This window comes from Lagopus leucura, unplaced genomic scaffold (assembly GCF_019238085.1).
Source record: "Lagopus leucura isolate 7727_CA_CO unplaced genomic scaffold, USGS_WTPT01 Super-Scaffold_73, whole genome shotgun sequence".
Classification (NCBI taxonomy): domain Eukaryota; kingdom Metazoa; phylum Chordata; class Aves; order Galliformes; family Phasianidae; genus Lagopus; species Lagopus leucura.
In genome coordinates, this window is record NW_024962252.1 from 15,068,653 (window position 1) to 15,093,790 (window position 25,138).

Consider the following 25,138-nt stretch of genomic DNA (forward strand, 5'->3'; position numbering starts at 1 on the left):
ACACAGTTTGTTTGCAAGTGTAATGGAAAAGTCAGGAGTTAGTCTTGCTTAAGGTGGTTTCAGGTTCCTCCCCCCACTACAATCCTCCACAACTGCCGTGCAAAGGCAGAAGTACATCCAGCAGGGCACACAAATGCTACGTGGTACTGGACACTTTCTGCTTGGCAACAGCTCCTGGCCCGATTGGAAGGGACCAACATACAGCCTTTCCAACCCCACAGACAGGGACACAAGCTCCACACATCCTCAACTACCTCAGTGACAGGAGAAGGACCCTCAAACATCACGAGATCTGTGGTGGTGACTTGCTTTTCTTTCCTTTCTTTCTTATTTTTTTTCTCTCTGTCCTTCAGCACACTCTTGCTTAATCAACACCTTGATTCTGTTCAGAGGGACTGGGATCAATATAATGAACCACAAGCCACTTTGGATTGCAAAAGTGGATGAACCCAAATACAATAAATCTCCACTTTTTTTTTGCCTTCTACATTCTGATGGTCTAGGGAGACTGTTTCTTTGAATCAGTGAAGTCTGAAATTTGTCCCAAGTAAGAGGAAAGTTAAACATAAAGTGACAAATAAATGCTTGCTATGTACTTTGGGCTTTAGTTCAGACTCATGGTACTTAAAAAGCAATTTACATGTAAGAAAGGAAGAATTCAATTACAGTAGAAAGCAATAAGCAGACGACCAAATGAACAAGATTAAGGTAAAATGGGTGAAAGTGAGAAAGGAAGATTTGCTTTATTTCACAAATTCACTTTGTTGGTGGGTTTTTGTTTTTGTTTTGTTTTTTTTCCCTACAGATAATATTGCATAATAAAACTCAGACTCTTAAAGTGTAACTTATTCAATTATTATCTTACATACTGATTTCACTAAAAAAGTAGGAAATGAGGACATAAGCTCTCTTGTTTCCTGTTTCATCCAGGAAACAGTTATCCATTAAAATGCTTGTAAAACAAATAATTCTAATTAAGTATAAATTTAGTGGTATGTTCACTGAATTCTCAAACTTGATGTATCAGCTATGTCACTCTCCTTGTGCACCTGTTTTCAGGTAAGAGGCTAATGTTTCAAAGTCACACTGATTTTTTCCTACTAGAAAAGGTAGGTTGTGTGTTTTAAAGAAAACAACTAATTATGACTAGTTGGAAGGAGCTACATGCAAACTTCTAGGCTACATCTTGTATGAGTTTAATTGAGTTAAATTTTCCTTAGTCTGTAAATTATAGAAGACTAATGAATTTCCTTTTTAATCAGTAAATAAGCCTTAAATAACAAATCTCTAATGGAATCATTATTTTGTTCTTCAATTTGATGGAGATTTTGAAAGGTTTTTATAGCAGCTAATTTATGTTAACAGGTAAATAAAGAAGTTTTGCTTTTCTAAAGATTTATCATATTTTATTTTTTAAACCAGAATGTTACAGTTTGAACTATTACAAACAGCAAAAAAAGTGAGTAATTTAAGTATCTTGGACATACAGAAGGGTTTGGTTTGTAAGGGACATTTAAGATCGTCTAGTTACAATCCCCCTACTAAAAGCAGGGACACCTCCCACTAGAACAGGCTGCTCAAAGCCAAATTCAGGCTGGCCTTGAATGCTTCTAGGGAGGGAGCACCCACAGCCTCTCTGAGGAACCTGTTCCAGAGTCTCACTGTACTCACTCTAAATAATTTCTTTGTAATATCTAGTCTAAATCTACTCTCTTCCAGTTTAAAGCTATTCCCCCTTGTCCTGTTGCTACATGCCCTTCTAAGAAGTCCCTCCCCAGCTTTCCTAAAGGCCCCTGTCAGATAATGGAAGGCAGCTATAAGGTCTCCTGAGACCTTCTCTGGGCTGAACAGCCCCAGCTCTCAGCCTGTCTTCACAGGGGAGGTCCTCCAGTCATCTGATCATCTACATGGCCCTCCTCTGGACCTGCTCCAACAGCTTGATATCCAGATGGCATCTCATGAGAGCAGAGTAGAGAGGCAGAATCACCTCCCTCGACCTTTTGGTCACACTTCTCTTGATACAAGCCAGGATACTGTTGGCCTTCTGGGCTACAAGCACACATTGCCAGCTCATGTTGAATGTTTCATAAACCAACCCTCCAAAATCCTTTTCCTCAGGGATGCTCTCAAGCCATTCTTTACACAACCTCTATTTGTGCTTGAGATTGCCCTGACTCAGGTGCAGGACCTTGCACTTGGCCTTCTTGAACTTCATGAGGTTGGCATGGGCCCACCTCTCAAGCTGTCCAGGGTGCTCTGGATAGCATCTCTTCCTTCTAGCATGTCAACAGCATCCCTCAGCTTCACGCCATCTGTAAACTTGCTGAGGGTGCACTCCATCCCATTGTCCATGTCACCTCCAAAGATCTTAAATAACTCAGTCCCAACTCCAATCCCTGAGGAACACCACTCATCACTGGGTTCCACTTGGACACTGAGCCATTGACTGTGACTTTCTGAGTGCAACAATCCAGGCAGTTCCTTGTCCAGTAAGTGGTGCATCCATCAAAAAAATTTTTCATCAATTTGGTAACAAGGATGTCATGCAGGACAGTGTCAAATGCTTCGCATAAGTCCAGTTAGATGATGTCAGTCTCTTTATCCACTGATGCTGTAAAACCATAAAAGGCCACCAAGTTTGTCAGACATAACTTACCCTTGATGAAGATGTTTTGGTTACCACCAATCACCTCATTTCAGTCTTCACAATATCACAGCCCAAATATTTGTCTCTGAATTTGATGTTCTTACTGCATAAAATTAATTGAAAATCTCAGTAGTTTTATGTGTACATCTTGTGTAAATGCTCTCTTTCTGGCTCTAAGCTCCCAAAAGCTGACAGATTCTAAGCAAACGTCCTTCGAAAACTTTCAAACAAATAAACATAAACAGCCCTGCTCAGACCTTAGCTCTGAAATTGCTCCAGGATAAACTCAACAAAATTAAAAAGATGAATATTTTGCTCTTTTGGAATAGAGAAAACATAGAGTCACTCCCAAAACACCAGGACTACATCCTATATAGAATCGCAGAATCAACAAAGTGGGAAAAGACGTACAAGATCATCCAGTCCAACCATCTAACTAAAACCAATAGTTGTCACTAAACCATGCCCCTCGACACAACATCCAAACATTCCTTGAACACCTCCAGGGTCAGTGACTCCACCATCTCCCAGGGCAGCCCATTCCAGTGCATGACCACTCTTTCAGAGAAGTAGTATTTCCTAATGTCCAACCTGAATCTACCCTGGCACAGCTTGAGTCCACCCCTCTTGTCCTACCACCAGTTACACAAGAGAAAGAGGCCAAACCCCAGCTCACCACAACCTCCCTTCAGGTAGTTATAGAGGTCTAGTTCATTCTTACAGTTTCTTAATTTCTAATCAGCTTTCTCAAGTGAGAGTTAGGATGCACAAACAGTTGACATAGTGATAGTGGAGGAAATAAGATACAAATGTTCGTAGATTTTCTAAATTGACCAGACACAGTCTGAGAGAAGAAGTGGCTCTACTATGAAGTATTTCTTCTGCTGGCAACTTGGGCACTGCCGATGCTGAGAGGTTACAGGACTGAGGACATTTCCCTGACTCAGTTAGGCAATGGAAAGATACTTCCCACTGCCCTAGTTGTCTGTACATCATTCCTATGTACAAGGCATTGTAGCCTACCTGAATGTCACTGTTGCATCTGTTAGTTTGGTGTGATGTAATTTACTCACTGCTCTATATCCATTTCATTGCCTCTTTTTGAAAATCCAAGAAAGAGAGGTGTTACATAAAAAGTGTGTATTTTATTGCCCATAAATGTCACTTTACTGTTAGTGCAGCTGCCTTCACTGGATCTGTTTTTACAATTACAAACAAAAGACTTGATTTAGCACACACTAGGCTTCCTTACTGCTGAACTGTGCATGCTCCACATGTGTTGGCAGCTAGCTTCCTTCAGATTATTGTACTAAGGCTCTACAAATCTTTAAGCATAAATGAAGGTAAGAGATGCTTAGAAAATACAGAGCTGGGGACATAACATTCTGTAAAGAGCTTTCTGAAAACAGTGAAGGAATATGAACAGTCAGGACAGAATATCTCAGAACACTTTCGAAAAAGGAAACAATTCCATTTTAAAAGCATGATAACAAACTGTAAAAATTACTTGACTATACTGAGAACATTCCATACTTTTACAACTTCCATCCAAACACCTCCAAAAACATTATAAACATTCAAGTACTTACCACGTAAACACTATTTTTCAAAAACAATAGAACAGAGCTTATGCGGATATTTCAGTCTTCTGAAAGCTGGCTATCCAACTAATATTATTTTTATCACATTAAATTCTGATAGAACAGTACAAAATTTCAATTCCTTGAAGAAAATGCTGAGTTATAATGACCCCAAATCTATTCATGCTATTTTGATTCAAATTTCTGATACACGTGGATTTTCAGGTATGTGTATTATGCGATATGCTGTATTTATTCTCTTCATGTGCTTCTTTCTAAAATTATGTTACCTTATAAACTACTGAAATACTGAAATATTTGAACAATTACACGATTTTGAGTACAAAATTTGATGGGAGGAAATACAACAACATAAATTTATAAATAAATGATTAAGTATTTATATCAATAAAAACACCACATAAACAAAACCTGTGAGGGCTACTAAAACATTCCCTCTAGTCCTGTTGCTAACTAAAATGGAGGAGAGGCCAAACCCCACTTCATCTCCAGCTCCCTTCAGGTAGTTATAGAAAGCAATGAGGTCTCCCCTGAGCCTCCTCTTCTCCAAACTAAACAATCCCAGCTCCCTCAGCTGCTCCTCATAGGACTTGTGCTCCAGACCCCTCACCAGCTTCGTTGCTCTTCTCTGGACACACTCCAGGGCCTCAGTGACTTTCTTGTAGTGAGGAGCCCTCAACTGAATACAGCACTTGAGGTTCGGCCTCACCAGTGCTGAGTACAGAGGAATGATCACTTTCCTGCTCCTGCTGGCCACACAATTTCTTATACTAGCCAGGATGCTATTGGCCTTCTTGGCCACTTGGGTACGCTGGTTCATGTTCAACCAAGCATCAACCATCACCTGCAAGTCTATTTCTTCTACATAGAATTCCAGCCACTCTGCCCCAAGCCTCTAGCATTGCATGGGGTTGTTGTGGCCAGAGTGCAGGACTCAGCACTTAGTCTTGTTGGACTTCATCCCACTGGCCTCAGCCCAGCAATCCAGCCAGTTCAGATCCCCCTGTAGGGTCATCCTACCCCTAGGCAGATCAAGACCAAGCTGGGAGAAACTGTCATCTGTAGACTTACTTAGTGAGCACTCAATCCCCTCACCCATATAATCAATAAAGAAACTGAATAGGACAGACCTCAACACAAATCTCAGGGGAACACCATTGCTGACTAGTTGCCAGCTGGATTTACTTCTAAAACGTGATGTCAAATCCCTTCAGATAAATTAAGCAATTTAAAATTCATAAATGGATTAGTAAAATATCATGATCATGAAACAGAATGGATAGAACACATGAGCAACATCTTGAGTATGGGAAACTGGGATTCCAAAACATTATAGGCAAGAACATCTTAAGGTATTTGTCTTTAGAGGAAGATACCATCAGCTCAATCTTGCATTTATGAGCTTGCAAAGACTTATTCAGACTAGGAAAAGAGAAGTCCTCTCTCTCCATCAGTGAGATAATAGAGAATGTAAAACATGGACAAAGAGAATATAGTGAAGCAGTACTAATAACTAAAGTATGTTTTTAAAATAATTTCTCCTTTCTGGCACTTCATGTTGAAAGGATGAAGTTGACAAGCTTTTCTTTTGGCTAGGCCCTTTCGAAAACAAAGAGAGAACCTATGATTAATGGTTACAGCAATAAAAAATAAACGAGAACAAGACTATACTGTGAAAGCAAGCTTGAACAGTCCATAAAATGCTGCCAAATATGCTGAATAGCCTTGAAAATTGGCTTTCGTAAAACAAATCACTATGCTCCTTATTACAATGTTAAAATTAGTGCTTCATTTTAAAATTTAAAATATATAATTCAATAATTGCATAATTTACCTCATCTACAGAAAATGCATCTCCTCTTTCTTGATTATTTCTGATTGCATGTTTTTGGAGATCTGTGGTACAATGTAGTCTGATGACAACTACAACATTATTCTACACTCATTACACTCCTCTGCTCTTTCTTACTTTCAGATGGGGAGAAGCACAGTGTTTGAAACTTAGGATTTCAGAATCAGCATTTTAGGAGGTATCAGAATTCCTGACTATTTACGTTTTCTATTTCTCCTCATGTAAACTTTCTCATCTATGCTTATCCATTTTGTCCCAAGCGTTGTAATTGGAGTAAACATTTGAAGAAAGATCGTTGAGACCTTCTTCTTCTTTTACAGTAGAAAAACAAATCCTATTTTTCCTCTGTATTTGTCTGCTTGCATTTTGGTTGCTAAATACCAGGCTTCTTAGGTTAAAAAAAAAAAAAAAAAAAAAAAAAAGCAGAGATTTCTACAATTTCCAGAGTTTCAGAAATTCTGTTTCTTTTCTACACAAATGCACAAATCTTTCCATTCTTCTCTAGGTCCAAATGCTGATGTTCACAATACTGATGCTTAAAATACTCCTTTCAGAAAAAGAAATCAGGATAAATGCATGAAGCAAGCTTATTTTGGCAGATGTGGGAAGATCACAGGTGGAAAAGCAGAAACAAGATCAGGGAAAAAAGATGGATAATACATAAAGGGGGCCGTCTAAGTACCAAGTTGTGCCAAAAGCCATTTCTTCATCTAGATAGAGACAAAACCCTCAGGAAACCTTAGATATAAAAAGCCAGACAGAACAACTGTGAGCCCTCAGGAACATACAGAGGTACTGTTAGTCAAGGTGTTCAGCCTTCTTCACATCTGTCAATGCTAATCATGAGAAAAAAGAACGAGAGCACACCAAACCTGAAGTAACCCAAAACTTTAGAGCCACAGTTTCTACTCTTGCTACAAGTTAGTATTCACACTTCCAGGAAGGTCACTGAATATCCACTGTATTAGCCTGTATAATATTATTTTTAACTTATATTGAAAATTTAATTTGCATGATTTTACTTTCTGTTCACAAAGGTCAATGTATTCACTACTAGGTCACTGCACATTAAATACTGAGATCAACTGCCCTCATTACAAGGAAAAGATTCATATGTACTGGCCTAAAACATGGTTCTTTTCAATCTAACAGACACTCATTCACTGCTGGAGTGTGATTTTTTTTATTTTATATGTAAATAACTTGCTTTTTTTTTTTTTTTTTTCCCCCTCACTAGCAAATGTTGAGTTATTCATGGTAATGTATTCTTTCATTTTTTTTTTTTTCTTAGCTGCAACCTCTTCCAAGTTTGGAACATCTCACAGCAAGCAAAGAAACTAACATCTTTTTCACACAGCATGACATTAGAGTATTTGGCTAAAGGCCCTAAAACACTGAAAAGAAATAAAGAAACCAAAAAAAAAAAAAAATCTTATTCATGATCCTGTATTTCCTTGTCACACTCAATTTGCTTTCTCATGCTTGAAGCACATAACAGAAATTTTGATGGCTTGGTGTTTTATCTTTATAGGGAAAATAAGCCTATTCTGCTCCATTTTCCATTATTTCTAGAGAAAAAAAAAAAATACATGAAACTATGGCAGAAGGAAGAGAATTTTTCTTCTTAAATGGCAGACAGAACCTCAAGATCTGTGTGCTGTGGAATATCTATTGGAGGACTCTACACTGTACTTTTTTTTCACCTGCAAACAACTCTTATTTTACTTCAATGAATATGGTAACCTTTTGCAGTGAATGCATTTGAAACCTCAAGGTTACTATACAGATTTTCAGCTTTTCTTCACTTTATTTGTTTCAAGAAAAAAAAAAACAAAACCAATTCTAATTAGTAAATAAAATGATGAAGAAAATGTAAGTAACTGTTGCAACCTCTGATACATGCACAATAGTGGGACATTACTATTTGATTTTACAATTTTGTGTATTAAATTTTCAATCAGAAGTCAGCAATCTAATCAATTCATCATCTTATTTGCTGGCATATATTAGCCTTTGAAAGTCATGACATAAAACTGAATCTGACAAATATAGACTATAAGTTATATTTCTCAACACCGAGGTCTGGCTAACTTGTACGAAGTGATGGTCTCTGTGCTGTTTTCTGGTACATTCTCTAATTTAGCTGAATGTGTTGGTCTTCCATATCTAACATCACTCCTGAATTACACTCTATCCTAAACAAAGTCCTGAGAATTTCCAAAAGTAATACCTTGCACTTCACTTCAGCAATATTTCCTCAATATCATTTTCCACAGTCAGCATTTCTGCTGTAATTAAAAATGAGGAAATATTTACCTTTCAAACATTGTCCTGTTTTATACATTTTAACTATGCCCTATACGACTGCCTTCCATAACACCCCCGTATCTTTTCATCTCTTCCTACAGAGTTACACTACAAATCAAAGATTTCTACTTCCACCCTAAAGTAAATGAATCATTTTTCTAACTTCTGTTGTTACAACCATCTTATATTAATTTAAAAAAGCATTTAAAAAGTTATATGAATGATTGACAGCTTAGACGTTAAAAAACATGCTGCATTTTTTTATTGGAAAGTTTAATCCTTTTTATGATGGTTAATTCATAAACTATGAAACAAGAGGATGTCTCTTGGTGCCAGGAAATCCCATGTTCTTGGAAATCTTCTCTTCATTACTTCGTCACCACAGAGGGAGAAAAAATCTGTTCTCTTCCTGAGAAATGTTCTGAGGGAAACTTTCAAAATTGTTAACACCAAGCTGCTATGATTTTTATTTAAGAATAGTAAAATATAGTGTCAATAGTATGGTACCTTCCTGAGACTTGGTTCTTTAACCAGGTTTGTGCTAATTGATCACCAGATGCAACACTTACATTTCCATCTACTAAGAACACTCTTTTCTCAAACAGGAATCCACCAATTGCAAGAACAGCAGTCTCACATTAAATTAACTGTCATTTGTTTCTTTTTCAGTAAAAACATTATGACATGCTGGGGAAGAATGTGACATTTGACAAAGATGTCAGAAAACACGAGCCTTGTCCTAAGAAGCTGATCTAATTTTGACAGTGTCAGCAGATCTGGTATGTCAAGAGGAGCAGAATCTCCTGGAAACAGCATAAATAATTTTCACACAGCATTCTAATAAAACGAAATGTGATAGAAGTTAGGAAGGTGATTCACCTATCTAAAGTAATAACTTCATGTGATGTAGCAAGAATGAGAAGCAGAAGGATATAGATGCCTAGGCTATAGTGCCACCTGCTTTCTGCTTCTGTAAGACATTTTGAAAAAAAGAAATGCATCACAAATGTAAAACAAGAACAATTAATTCATTTCCTTAAGTAAAATATGTATAAATACTTAATATGTCTAGAGACTGCATTTGCTCAGCTCTCTTGGTAAAGCGGAAACCATTTCCAGGAAATAAAATAGAGGAATAGAACTAACTTACACAGCTTTGCATTTGACTATTAACTGAAGGACTCGCCTTCCTTGGTTGGCTCTGATAGCATTATTTATTTATTTTTAAAGTTATAATAAATCCATGGTGTTTTTGTGGAGTTCTTACCTGAAGTGCCTCAGAGTGCCTACAGCACATATGTCCTATCTAAAAATTGTACTGTGTATTTATGACTATTTCACAGCATGAACAGAAATACATGCTTCATAAAATATTACAAATATTTGAAGAAGTTAGATGAACTAGATGCAGAAATACATTTAAGAACCTGTAAAAAAAACTCATTCTTTCCAATGTACTAAACAAGGTATTGATCAAACAGTCCTATCAAACAGTGATGATCAAGGGGAACAAAATGTAGGGAAGGTGCAAGAGGAAAAAAGCAGCTTATAATATGCATCAATGCATTTACTAGATGTCCACGGTACAGTTTAGAACAGCAACACAATGGAGTTTCTTAGATGAAAGACTGAGATATGAACAAAATCTAAGTAAGTTCTTCATGGTGCCCATTACATACTGCTGTTGCTTTTTAAAATAAGGAGGAAAGCACGAGAAGTGCTCCATACTGACTGGAAGAAAATTTTCTAGAGTTTACACAAAATCGAATCCCTGTGGTTTATGAAGAGAATACGCATTTCTGTGGTATAATTTATCTCAAGCTAAAAATCACGTGTGGCAAAATAGGTGAATGACTCTTCAAATTACCTGTTTCTCTATACTGACTGCAAGTACTGACTGCAAGGGAAGCTCTGAAAGATGAGGTAAAATGCTTACTAAGAGCAGACCAAATTTGTCTGGGGGAAAAAGCATACTGATATGCAGAACAGAAAGTTAGACTCATGAAGGGCTTACTACTCCAAAAGTTTGATAAAATTCTTTGGATACATGTTGCTTAACTTCCAGTGCTCATTCAGCAAACAGTAATGAGAAACACACACAATGTCTTCAGAAGAATTAGGCTTATCCCTTCAGCAAGCAACAGGCTGTAAATCAGAGACCATTTGCACTCATTCATTTAGAATAATGCAATACATCTTGAGCATAGAGGATTTTTGAGATTATGAGTTTTTGCAGATAATTACACAATGGAAAAGAGTTTCTCCACCTCACAAACACAGACATTAAAAAAAAAAGTATTCAAATCTATTTAAATTCCTATTACACATGAAGTCATACACAGTCCTTACAAACAATAAAGAAAAGAGACAAGATCAGTCCTATCATGAAGTCCAGATCTTGGTGGCCACCAGGGCACCATCTCTGCTCAAGTCCTCACTTAATCTAAGAAACGCATAGGGTGAAATCAATCTCACATTCCTAAAGAATCCTTACTGAAACTCAGAGCCAAATACTGAGTATTTCAGACACCATAAATAATTATTTACTCAAAGCAGAACAGCTTTAAGAATAGACCCACATAGATTTCACAATCAAGCCCTTCACATGAACTAGGCAACTCAGGATTAAGCCTGGATTTCTGTAGCTCTCAAGTGAGCACCCCAACCTACCTGCTGCTGGCCAATTTTGTTAAGCGATGCATCAAAGTTAAATGCACTGATACGAATTCTACATAAAAATCAGCTGGTCATAAAACTGCTCTGCTACACTATCAATAGGTACGACTTAACCTGATTTCCCACCTTCAGAAGGTTTGTACAGAAATGAACAGCTCAGCTCTACATTCTGCAAAGATACATGACTTTTTATATTTCTGAGACTGCCAGTAGTAGAGAGAAAATTTCTATATTAAATCAGCTTTATAAGTAAACGGATTAGGTATAAATTCATGATTTATATCTTTTGAATGTACTGCTTTTGGTATCCCACACTTTTGCTTCAATACACTTGTTACAGTTTTCCTCACCTCATGCACACCACATAATGCTCTAATTCTCCTTTCTGTGAGCTTTATGGAGAGGAAGGGCTTTTGTTGCTCATACAGTATATAAGTGAGACCAGTTCTGGGGGCAAAGAAAAAGTGACTGAGAAACTGTAATGGACTATTGTCTAATTCATGAATTAAATGATTATCTTAAGAAATAGGAAACATTGAATGGATTGTTCAATACTGTATATACATTTGTGTTAACTTTCAGAACAATTTTGTTACTTAAGGCCATACTATGCATATTTAGCTCCAGAAGCCTAGTGAACATGACTGTCAGTAGCTAAGAAAAACATGCAATCTAATATTACCATCTGTTACTTTCTCTTCCTTGTCATTTTGCTTTTCTCTCACAATGTTGTACACAGTAGGCTCTTCAAAGAGAATTGCAGAGTATAGGTGTGTGTTGTGGGAGTGGGAGATGAGAAAAGGATGTATATAAATATATTTTAAATAGTCTTTTTGCTGAAATACAAGAATAAAAATGAGGTCTGCAGGTGGAAGAGAATATAGACAAATCAATGGTAAGAATAGACAGTCAATAGTAAATGTTCTGTAAGGATGCAGTTTTCTGTCAAATTGGTATTGAGCCTATTATTAAAATTTGTCTTCACTCTCCTTATGATCAGTGTCACTCTCATTATATGCTTTCTACATCAGCTAGCCATGTTTTGATAAATTCATTCAGTAGAATGTAGATAAGCATACGTAATTTTCACCCGCAGTAAAGAATGAGGCCAGAAATAACCAAGAACTACAGCACTTTTTCTTTTTTTTTTTTTCTTTCTCCACATAAGTGTGAAAAACATGACTGTCAAAACTCAGTGTCCCTGATAATGTCAATAGATGCTCATTTGAATATGAAAAAGATGAAAACTGAGGAAAATTTATAAGTAACACTGACAACTGTACATTTTTGACAAAGTTTGCTTACAAATTTTGTTTTACAAGCTGAACTAATTGCGACTGGCTATCAGATAATGCTTTGTTTCCACTGCATCAGCTTAGAACAGACCGTGCACTCATCTCAAATGCCTGAAAAATTGTAATACTGTAACTAACCCTATTATCACTACCTCCTGGTCCAGCACAGGGTGGCTCTCTTACCCAAAGACAGACTATGATAATACAGTCAGTAATCACAAGACTCAGTTAAGACAGGCAGGTAATTACCAGATGACAGCAGAGAACATGATTCACAGTTTAACCTAATTATATGCATCAGAAATATGACGAATCAGTTATTACATTTCATAAAGCTTTTTTTCTTAATTTAATTTGTTATCAAGCTAACACATAAAGGATGTTTTTCCTCTCCAAAACAAGCAGTCAAAATTTCTTCAGAGCATATGTGTTATGTCCAAATTTAAAAGTTACCTATCACAATTATATAGAAACTGGCAAATCCTGTAATAAAGTTGCATAGTAACAATTCTCCAAATGAGCCAGATTTTAATAAGTGGATTTCTTTCTCAGTGAGGAGTCTTGTAAATTCTCTAAAGGCTGTGCTAGGACATTAACAGACTGATCTCTGACCAAAACCTTGAGTAAAAGTCATTACACAGGCAGAATTTGAGGACACTGATCAGCAACGCTTCTGTACAGAATTCTATCAATTCAACTTGTATCTTCAAAAATAAAAAGGATTGTCTTTGAACAAGATGGGAAATGCAGAAAGAGGAAGAACAGCTTTAAGCACACTGCATGTGAAATAAACAATTATGTGCAAAGTTAAGCAGTTATCTCCACTCTCAAAAACTAACGTACTTAAGAGTAAAAAAAATTCCTTACACAAACAACAATCGAGTCACCATTTTCTACCTTTTTTTTTTTTTTTTTAAACCATTCTATCATCTAGTCGGAAACTTGATTGAAATTTCTGAAATCAACTGTATCACCAGTTTACCCTAAAGAGAGTTTTAAAGTTGCGTCTAACTTTCAAGAGCTGTAATTTCCCTAACTGTATTTATCTGTCTTAATATAATTTAGTACGCCATTTCTAAGAAGTCACATCTTACTGGAATTTATCCTGTATCTAAATTGTGTGAAAAATTGCAGAGTTTCTTAGGAGCTTCTGAAACAATCACAAATGTCTCTGATAGATCCATACCCACACTGGCAATGTGCAATCATCATCTATTTTTTTGTAGCTTTAAACATTTTTAATGGATACACCAAGGGGGTTGTTGTATAAAATAACTTTCAATAACACGGAATCAAGAAATGTATAGCTGTTTGACCTAGATCACAAATATGTTTATTTCAAGCTGAAGTAATCATCATTTCTAATATATTTGCATCCAATTACAAATAACAAGGGAGACAATGCGCACCTCTTACCCAAAATTAAAAATCTACTCTAAAATGCTGTAATGTGAAATACATAAAAGCTATCCATTAAAGCTATTCATAAAGAATATCCTGTATTTCACAGCAGATTATAAATGTGCTGAGTAATGCTTTTTTATTAGAAAGGTGCCTTCATACAACTAATTTTTATTATCTTCTTAAGTCAAGTCTGACTGTTGCCCTTAAGCAATAAGATTTCTTGCGTTCTAAAGTTTCTAAAATGAGAGAAATTAGTATTTTGTGGAGTCACATCCCAACTCTTCACTTCTAGCTAATACTATCAAATCATCGCTATAATTTACACAACTCCAGTCAAGAAGTAAGGAAGAGGTGAAGAAGGAACACACATAACTTCTCTGATGAATCACATAGTATAACCAGTTTAATAAGGAAATTAAAAAGGTATCTGCCTCCACAGTGGACAAAGAAATTGATCCTAACTGTATCTTCACTACAGTACCATATTTATTTTTTAAAGAAAAAAACTGACTAAAAAAATCACTTTAAAATACTTTTTATTATAGATTCATGGACTTTTCTGACCTATTAAAATACTTCCTCCCCTTCTCCCCCTCAAGAAACAGTAACTGATGTGAAAATCCATTTCAAATGTGGGAACTCCCACATTTCAAAAAGGTGGGAGTTCCAACAATACTCCATGATTTGGAGAATTAAAAAAGAATTATTTTTTATTATAGTACGTAAGCTTTCAAAAAAAAAAATAAATAAACTGCTTAAGATTTGAACTGAGGAGTTAAAAATGCTAGGAGTAGGATTCCCGCCTTTCAAAATTTTTTGAAAATAAATAAAAGCCTTGTTGAATCAGCCACTATTGCACTTTTTTTTTTTTTTTTTTTTTTTTAATGTTTCCTTCAACTGCATGCCCTTCATGATGCTAGTGGAATGCTTCTATCAGCAGTTAGCTCATCAGAAACGTGGTTTAATTTTTAGGTAGTTCTGCACGGAGACAGGAGCTGGACTCAATGATCCTTACAGGTCCTTTCCAGCTCAGGACATTTTATGACTCTGATAAAAAATGAATCATGTTTTAGCCTTGTGGCTAAAATCTGGCTCTTTCTTCATAACACCATAATACTTGAGGAAAAAAAAGAAAAAAAAAAAAAAAATCAATCAAATCAGTTGAAACATAAAAGGGAAGGACATTCGGTAACATTTTTTACAGTCAGGAACTTGCTAATAAGTTTCATTAACCATATAATAACAGTTTTATTTTTCTTACAAATATACAGGATACCAGACTGTTCTACTGGAATTATTGCTTTTTCTTGTTTTACCAAACTGAACAATAACTGCTTCTGTTACTTAGTGCTGTGATAAATAAATATTTCAGTTGGAAAAATAAATGTACTCTGTACTGTGGATAGAGGGAAACTGCGCTCATTCCTTTAATATCTCCTTCAGAAACTCAGTAGCTCTCACACACAAGTAAATAAACCAACAAGTGGATAAATTGATTTGTAAGAAATACGTGCAATGCAGAAGCAAAAATAACCAAAAATACATCAGTAAGTTTTCATGGGGAAGGCAAAAAAAAAAAAAAAGAATGGCAAAATGCTAACCTGCACAAAGCTTTAGTTGCTGCAACGTCAGCAGCTCTGTACAGAAATCAATCACTCCACATTGTTTACTGTTCTCTTGATCCCAGAGAAAAGAAAGATGGATGTCTTTTTCAAAGAAATGAAAAGACAAACCTCTGAAATTCCAAACATGCTGGATACATGATAAATGTTAGTTTAGTAAGATAAATAAAAAAAGCTTAATAATGAGAAGCCCAAACTTTTACTTCAGTGATTTTTTTTTGTAATCTGAAATCTTGGATTGTGAAGTTGTGAAGAATTTGCATATTGTTTATTGCTTACTGACAAAAAAAGAGCGGATACTGTTCATTCTTTCTTATTTCTGAATGACTCAAGAAAGTAGGAAGAACATATTGCTATTTAGCATATATTGTGTATATGACTGTCAAAAAAATTTTATAAGCTTTATTTTATGGCATGCTTTGTTAGCAACTTCCATCTTCTATGTTACAGCATCATTAGAATAGAAATCTTTACTTCAACTAATGTAGGCAATAACAAGGAGCATCTAATATATTACTACCTAGACTGCAGTATGCTAAATAATGCATAGGAGGCCTCAGAATGAAGGCAAGCAGACATTTTAAAACCACATTCCAAATAATACATATCACATGTCCAAGATTGTTACTGATAGCTGTGTGTACACGCAAAATATTTATGTCTGTACATCTGCATTTTCCTATCAGTATATAGAGTTTAATTAGCAGCTTTTCTGAATAAGAAAACAATGACCACAATTTCCTGGAATTCATTTTTGAGAATTTTCCATGACTTTCTGAAAGACTGAACTAATGAATTGAAAAAGATGATTTCAAAGCATATTCCACAGATCTCCTGTAAGGAATTCTTAAGTAAACCAACTGTGCAACGCTAAAAGAATTTGGAAAAAAAAAAAAAAAAAACAAAAAAACACCACGCTTATGCTCAGATTAATCAGTATTTGTTTCTTTCTAGCAGTGGAAAATCAATATGCAGTATAAATAATGCCAGAATGACTTTTGAAATTGAGAAAAAACACTGAACAGCCTGGTTCAAATTCACATGCTTCTGGAAGATAACGTATCTACAAATAGTAGTACACAGGTCAACAACTCAGCTTGGACAGTTTACTTCTGCATGTACATTGACTGATACTCTCCAGAGCTACCCTGTGCTTCCGTCACTCTATTTCCTGTGTTCCATCAAGACATTTCTCCTTTCTATCTATGAATTGATACAATCATATCTGAATAGGGTATAAGAAGGAAAATATCAAAATGCATACTTGATTGAACATCAGCTATTCTGAACTACTGAATGTAACTCTATGAAATAAGTTCAAAGGACTACAACTGAATAGTAAGAGACTGCGCCCAGAGAGTGTCACCCACATGAATTCTGTCTGTTGCTGGTTAATTGTGTATAACAAATTACAGCTCCTTTGCAAATTGAAATGCACATAAAGAATACATTTTGCATCTTTCTTCAGCTTAATTGCATTTTGGTCATGTTTTGAAATCTCTTCATCCACCAATAATGCAGTATTTAAGTTTTACTAGATCTTGCTTTTTTCTCCCCCTCAGTAACGGAAGAGGACTGAAACATTCATATTGGTTATTAATACATGGTGTGATTAATTACCTGATTTCATGTTTGTTTATATAGGAAAAACTATGGTACTCTAAAACACATTACCGTAACAGGTAGCATTAGGGTTAAAATTTCACATTTCCTCAAATATATATATATATATATACACACACATACACCAAATCTTGCTTTAAGTTCTATGAACTTTAGAATGATATAAAATTAAAGGAGTTGTGGCAATCTTTTAAAGGACATTTTTTTGGGACGCAGATTATAATAATCACACAGAATGAAAGAGTGCTAGTCTGGTTTTATCTACAATAGGCAAGAATGATATAGTATTTTTAGATCCTTAACTGTCATCATTCTTCCTATTATAGCCTTACTTCTCAACCTCTTAGTAACATATCTGACAATAACCTATGATCGCTGCCATATATAATTTGTTCCTTTAAATGAGTAGACACTTCAATAATGCAATAACATACAAAGTTCATACACAACTTAGAACTACTTCTCTTTTCCTTTCTCCACAACTTAAAATTACTTATTCTTTTACCTTATCATTTCAACATATATTACAAATGTGGCTCTACTTTCTTAGTTTTAAACTAAGATATTTAGTGAAAATACGCTGGTGAATACAAAAGTGTTCTTCAAGAAGCACAGTGACCTTGCTATAACCTAGCCTGTACTACTTCATTTTACTAAATTTTACTTCAACAACTACAAAAGGCAATACAAAATCTGTGATGAACATTACTCAATTATAATTTGTGAAAGCTATACAATTACACAACTATTTTTAAGAAAAAACTCAACATCTGTATGATAGCTAAAAAATATATAATTATAAAAAATCTAGCACAGTATTTCCACCTGTGCAAAAATATGAATAATATGCATACACTGAAGGGAAAGTTCCAAGAAGCTCTCTTACACCTGGACATCGTCAGCTAAAATGCAAGACCTTAATTTCCAATATCTTGCTGAATTAATCATCTTCACATATGCAATTGTGGAAAGGCACACCTGTGAACATGCTTTGTGCAACTAAGCTGAGGAAAAATTAAGTCACAGAGCACAAGCTATGTCAATAACATTTTCTCAGTCAAATTCTGCTTTTCTAACATTAGTGTTCAACAAAGTAAACTTTCTGTCTTCTACTTTCATAACCACAGAACATCAAATTGCGTTCTTCCCTTAAACAATTTTCTACTAATAGATTAGTGTAGAAGCAGCGGGAATGTTAGTTACTGATAATAACAGCTTTTGACCTAATCAGAAGTACTCCCTGTATAGAGGTGATATAAGTACTAAAACTCAGTAAGTACAGGAAAAGAAGCACATATACTGCACAGAAAAGCAGGGGTAGCTCCACGATTTTCAAAACTTTTTGCACTGAGTCAACAATCAATCAGAATATGATTTTTGTCAGAAACGCAATGACACTCACTAAAAATGCAGAACACATTGGTGATGTTACGACATTTGTTTTAGCAGTATAATATAAATCAGCATCATGCAAAAGAGCAATCAGAAAACAGAACTGACAGTAGTGTTTTACAGTACTTCATAAATCTCACGCCTGAAGAGAAAATGACAGAGCAGAACCAACAGCAATGCTGATTTTTAATCACTGCTGTCTAGATCTAGCAAATGGCTGAGGAAACAAGTCACATACCACAGAAATTAATGTTCCAAAATCTAAAGTCATGTTCTTGAAAAGCTTGAAGATCAAAAAATATCTTTAAATCATCCTTCTAATTTTAGTAGCACTAAAAGATGTAAGACACCATAATTTCTGAACTTCAGAGGTCCCTAACTATAAAAAAAATTGTATACGCAAAAGAATTTCAATTCTGGCAGAGTCAAAAAATCTCAGCTCAACTCCTTGGTATTTGCAAGCATTTAATCTGGTATTTCCAGAGGTTGCCTAACACCCACTAATGAGTCTGCCTCTCAAAGACTACTGTACTGTCCACCACTTTGCCTATACCACATTCAGTGGGACACTTTTTGCAGCATAATTAAATTTTCCTTCAAATACTGTAGGCATAGGATTACAAAAGTGTGATCTCAGTAGGAACTAGGAATAAGGACAGGTGCCTTCAGGAAAGCATCCCTGTGCCAAATCTAGATTCCATCATGGTGATAGATTAAAAAAAAAGCTGCTTCAGTGCAGAAGTGCTCTTACTTGAGGCTTTTATTGGAACTACCCCTGAACTGAGCAAATTTGAACTAAGACTGATGCTACACAATCAGAGAATGAGACAGAAACAAATGAAGGATAAAAAAGTACATTACCTCACTTTTAAATTGCCTTGCTGTGGCTGTCCATCATAAATTGACAGTATATCAAAATCTTCCTCGAGGGCAAAAGTATGAAACGACAATTGTATCCTGTTTCGTTCTCCTGTGATAATGATCCATGTACAGTTGGCATAATTTGGATAACCATGAGGAAATCCAGGGCTTTCTATAGTACCATTCGGTCCCTGTACTAAACCTCCACAGTTTTGACCTGAAGAAGAAGAAAGCAAAACAAGCATTTCAGTGGATTTTTCCTCCCACAGTACATATTCTTACATGAGTGACTATATGGAAACTTAATGTTATATTTTTTCCTGTATTCCAAACACAATTTAAAATCACATTTATACTGCTCTTCTCTCTGAATTCTAAACCCTACTGTTGGCTTTTCTTAGGCACCTATGTTCTTTTTATGCAATTAATCATTATTTGAGGTTATGTAGCATTAATAATGTATGACATATTCATCCAAATGTGAAAATTAAGCATTAGTCTTGATGCCATAAATTCAACAGTTGGACAGTTTTAATGCAAGAGCACATTCAGAGGTTTTTTGGCGGATACCATTTACATATTTATATAATATAAAAAAATAATTGTAATATTTATATATAATAGTTTTTGCAGAGAGATCTTATAATATACAAACTATAAGGGTTTTTGCAGATCTGAAACATGCCATCAACATCAAAAGTAAACTGCAGACATGTTTATTATGCGTTCTGTTGATACCCACAATAATATAGTCACACTTAAGAAATGCAGCCAAATCTCTGTAATATAAAACACTTAGGGTTCTGTATTGTAATCAAGATAGTGTGAACTTTGTTTTTAGGATTCAAGAATAACAGCATTAAGAATTTACTCAGCAGGTATTTGTTCCTTCTGAACATCAAACAGACCCTGTGAGACTATAGCAGCTCATTAACGGGAAGACTTCAGCAAAAAACATTCATTTACAGTGCACACTCACTAATTTCCAACTCGATTTTGTTAATCCCATACACAGTGCTTGTATTGGCTCTGACCTGAAGAGATATATTAATGAAACATTTGAGGAGAGAGAAGTTTAAGGACATTCTCTGCACTGTAATGCTTGGATTATTATACGCATTTAAGCACTTCAGAACAAGTGTAATCCCAGCATTTATTGTTATACCTAAACCAGGAAAGCATTTCAGGCTGCAATTTTATTTTTAACTTCACAGTAGTAGGTTTCTGAGACTGAATCTTTCTGAGCAGCGCTGTCAAATACTTGTGGGAGGTTTTCAAATCTTAATAAAATTGATCTAATAAAAGAGATTCACAGTTAAAACTAAAGAACTAATAAGTAATCATTACTAAATTTCAAATCTAACAGAAACTCTAATGAATAGATAAAAAGGCTGCAGGGATTCAGGAGGACTTTAAACTAAAAATCTTCTCTAGCATACCTATCAATTGATTCAGATTGCTTTAATAAAACACTGATGTTATTAAACATTCCTGGAGAAGGAACATATTACATCATGAACACAGTATGAAACTTTCAGTTATGCACTGTTCAGTGTAATTTGTCAGTATCCTTGCAGATTCTTGGCATTGCATTCCTTTTCCTACAACCACAGAAGAAACGTCATACAAATGTCAGGGAACAATTTTAAATAACTTAATTACCACAGAAATATTTTTTCTGAAAATAAGAAAAGGAAAATTATAGTGACCACCCACCATTCTAACACTGTAATGAGGCACTTCACATCACCAACATCCACAAATCCATTTGTGTAAATCAAATCAAGTATCTCCTGTAAGCCACGCTTCTTTCCTACCACTCTGGCATGAAAGGGTTGATTTGAAAGAGGAGATCAAGCATAGATCAAGTGCGAGTTAGCATTTTGCTTAAAATCTATCAAAGACTTTTAGGAGCAGAAATTACATGAATAATGTAACACAAGTGTTAGCTACATTTTAGACTTCTAGCCAGACAAACAAGTTGCCTCCTCAGTCTCTTAGGAAACACTTAAGAAAACACAGAAAATTGCTGGTGCTAGCAAGTGAGTTCTTCCACCCACAAAATGGTCCCAGTCCTGCAGCCTCCTGTGTGTCTACCTGCAGAAGTTCCTGCAGCCTTCAGTGACTGTTCCTCCACACTGTCCCTCAGAATCCCCACTAGGCCATGTCTGTTCCACCCCTCAACCTATTTCGACAACACTAATAGCCCACATTTTACCACCACAATTATTTTCATTTATTTGAGAAGGAAAAAAAAAAAAAAAATCATTTCGGTCTACATTGCTGAAAAATCTCCAAAAGGGTAAGATAATAAGAAAGCGAGGAAGAGGAACTGAGTAAAGAAACTAGAGCAGGAACAACGGATAAAGAAAGAGTAGAATACTTATTGAATACACTTATTTGAATTCTGTATAAGTGGAATCTGAATTCTATAGTTCACACTAAAATTATCCCACACTTCAGTTTTATTCCAAAAGATGTTTTACTAATCCTTACTGTGAATTCAAGTCATTGTGCATTATTCTCTTGGTAAATAAACTAATGATAAATGCGACAGCCAAGATTTTACCTCCATTTAACTTAGTCATTTCTTAGCATCTCTAGCCCTTTCTTCCTCCAGTTTGCTTTTGCTCTCTTCTACATATTTATCCACAAACATTCACTGCCTATTCACTTTGTATTCGAGAAGCACAAAGTAGAAGAGAATAAGAAAAGAAAATGTGCTATTCAGCTTTGCTCTTAATTTTAAAGGTCTACATCCATATATGTTTATTTAGTGATCTGTTAAAATAAATAAAAGTAAATAAGTGGATAAAAATCCTGAATACATTTAATACATAGCCAACTCCTAGTAATCTCTCTGCTGCGCACTGGAAACTGCAAAGAGGATTTCTTTCCAGAACTTAGCAATACTCAAAGAGACTACATGAAATGTGCAATCTGAGAAAACTGGCATCTGTTTAGGTCCCAGCCTGGCTATGACTCAAAATGTTAAGAGAAGGATATTTGGAAAAGCATCATATGCTACCGGTATAATACCTATTTTGTCAATAAATGTAAGCCCCAATCTTCTAGAACTGTCAAATTTACACCTCTGCTGAGTAAATGCAGCATCAAATCACTTAAAATCTAAAAGTGAAATTCAGTAGGAGGATATACTTGGAGAGCAGGAATGAAGATGCTTACATGTGACAGGCGACAGCAAATTAGGTAAGAGTTGGCAATGAAATATCATGCAAACAAATGCAGTCCCTAACTACAGAGACACCATGGACCAGTAATAGGATACTGACGAAATTAAAGACTTTGTTTCTTGTGCGTGCCTTAACACATCGTGTCTACAAATGCCAGAGAAGTCAGAAACAAAGAAAAAGAGAAATTAAATAAATTGAATATACTGACAAGAAAGTATTAAAGGAATACTCTTATTAGCAGAGTTCTGCTGGGCTGAACATGAGCAGAAAAGAAATGTATGCTGAATACAACTGAACACCTCAAAAAAGAATCTACTCATGCCATTCCCTTTAATTCTAGCCCTTGTGTCAAAATTGCAGATTAAAAAACAAATAATGTCATTTTTCATTGAAGACAATTACTATACTGAATTATTTTAATACTGAAGGTGTATCAGGCTGCCAATACTTCATTAATTCAACACCACATCGTTGTTTGTATGAATGCAAATTGTATAACTAATGTTAGTTTTCTGTTGAATTTTGCCTCAAAGAAGGACAGACATTTTAACTTCACATATAAAAAAAGTGTAATATAATAAACCTGAAGATCTTGAGTTGTGGTTTAAAATCACCAATTTCACTGACATTGATTTCAGCCTTAGAAACTAAAGCTTACTTTAAAAGGTTATTTGTTTATCCTCTACAAAGACTGTACAGACCAGCTCAGGTGCAACTTTTCTCAGCTGAGAACCGGAAGTGAAAGTACGTGAGAAAAACCTACAACTGCAATTTTGCCTTCAGAACTGAGGTCAAATAGGATTCAAACCACTAAAAAAAAAATCAGGAGAATTAAATACTGCTTTGCCATACAACTTCAAAAAAATGACAATGCAAACAGTCTAAATATCTTCTAAAAAAAAAAAAATCAGATACTTTTTCATACTTTATACATATGATAACTATATTTATTACATCCTCTTTTACCTGTAACTAATAATAAGAATGAGAAAAGTACATATTTTTTTCCACGTAGTGAAATAGCAAAATACTTCTATAACAAACAAAGGAGGGAAGAGCCACTTTTCTTCTTGCAATACATGTTACGTAAAAAAATTGATATACATTACAGATGCATACTTAAGTGCACATGCATACATATTTACTCACATTCGCAGAGAAAGTAGTGTCTGCATGGCCATAGAATCATAGAACGGCCTGGGTTGGAAAGGACCTCAAGGATCATGAAGCACCAGAGCCCCCACTGCAGGTATGGCCCCAACCTCCCCTTTTTATACTAGACCAGGCTGCCCAGGGCCTCATCCAGCCCGGCCTTGAACAGATCCAGGAATGGAGTATCCACAACCTCTCTGAGCAGTCTGTACCAGCACCTCATCATTCTCATACTAAAGAGCTTCCCCCTGCTATCCAACCTAAACTTTCCCTCCTTCAACTTAAAACCATTTCTCCTTGTCCTGCTATTATCTACCCTTTCAAAGGGCTAAATGATGCACATTTTGAACAAGGAAACTAAAACACAACTATAATAAAGTCACATATATTTAAGACACTTTGAACAACCACAGTAATGAAAATGAAATCACATTTATTCTTGCGACTGTTGAGCAATGTCCTCCATTCTTCAGCTACAAAACAATGTAGTTCTTGTGCTGAAGTCAAGAAGAGATTTTGATACCTGAAATTTGTGGATGCCCCATCCCTGAAGGCATTCAAGGCCAGGCTGGATGTGGCTCTGGGCAGCCTGGTCTGGGCGGTTGGTTACCCTACACATAGCAGGGGGGATGAAACTCGATGAAAATGACGGTCTTTTTCAAGCCAGGCCATTCTATGATCCTAAAATACAAAATTCTTAAAATCTTTCTCATTAACTCTAAAAACATTAGAAGTCTAGCAAGATCCTAACATATCCATTTTCTAAAGCCTGATCCTAATCTAAATTACTCTTAAAGAAAACAGTTTATTCAGGGCAGGTCAAAGGAAGTTATTCTTCTCCAACAGAAAAACCAAAGGAGGTACCTAGGAAGAACTTCCCCAGAGGACTGTTCTCATCTCCAACATCTGCATCTCAGGGATGAAGAACACATTCCAGCAGAGGAACATGTTCCATTAGCCTTACCTTTGTGTTTAGCAGCCCTTAATATATTTCTTTTCCGTGATCCTGTCTTTGTTAACTTTCAGGATCTTTAATGTATTGTACAAAGAACTCTAAAACATAAAAATACATTTTTTTGTCAGTTCAATAGCTACCATGTTAGGTTTATTTCATGCACCTTTGATATTTATGCTTATGTCCTTAACACCATGGGATGGGATCCCCTTAAAGGGAAGAATCTCAGGTGAAATTAAGCCCAAGATTACAAAACTAGTAAATTAATTTTATTTTTGACTGTCTTTGAAATTCTGGTTAAACATGCGGTGCTTGCGATTACTATTTATTTCATATGTTTGATCCATGATCTGTTCTATCAGTTTTTTTACTTTAAATAGACACTTTCAGAAATATTCTAAAAATAAAGTTTCAGATAGGGAAGTTTGTTTTTTGTTTTTTATTTTTGCTATAACAAAAAGTCCTTTTATATTCTGAACTGCCCCAGCTAGGCTTACATATAGGCTCCTTGCTCCAGCTGCGTTCAAAAGGTGAGTAGTTTTTCATTTTACTATGTT

At 35.5% G+C, this 25,138-nt stretch overlaps 1 protein-coding gene across 1 annotated transcript in view; it reads right to left on the reverse strand.

Moving 5' to 3' along the window:
- CSMD1 (CUB and Sushi multiple domains 1) overlaps positions 1-25,138 on the reverse strand; it is a 990,707-nt gene that overhangs the window by 753,339 nt on the left and 212,230 nt on the right. Inside the window, exon 2 of the mRNA XM_042877582.1 lies at positions 19,281-19,497. Within this exon, the coding sequence (XP_042733516.1) occupies positions 19,281-19,497 (217 nt within the window). The remainder of the gene's footprint in view (positions 1-19,280; positions 19,498-25,138) is intronic.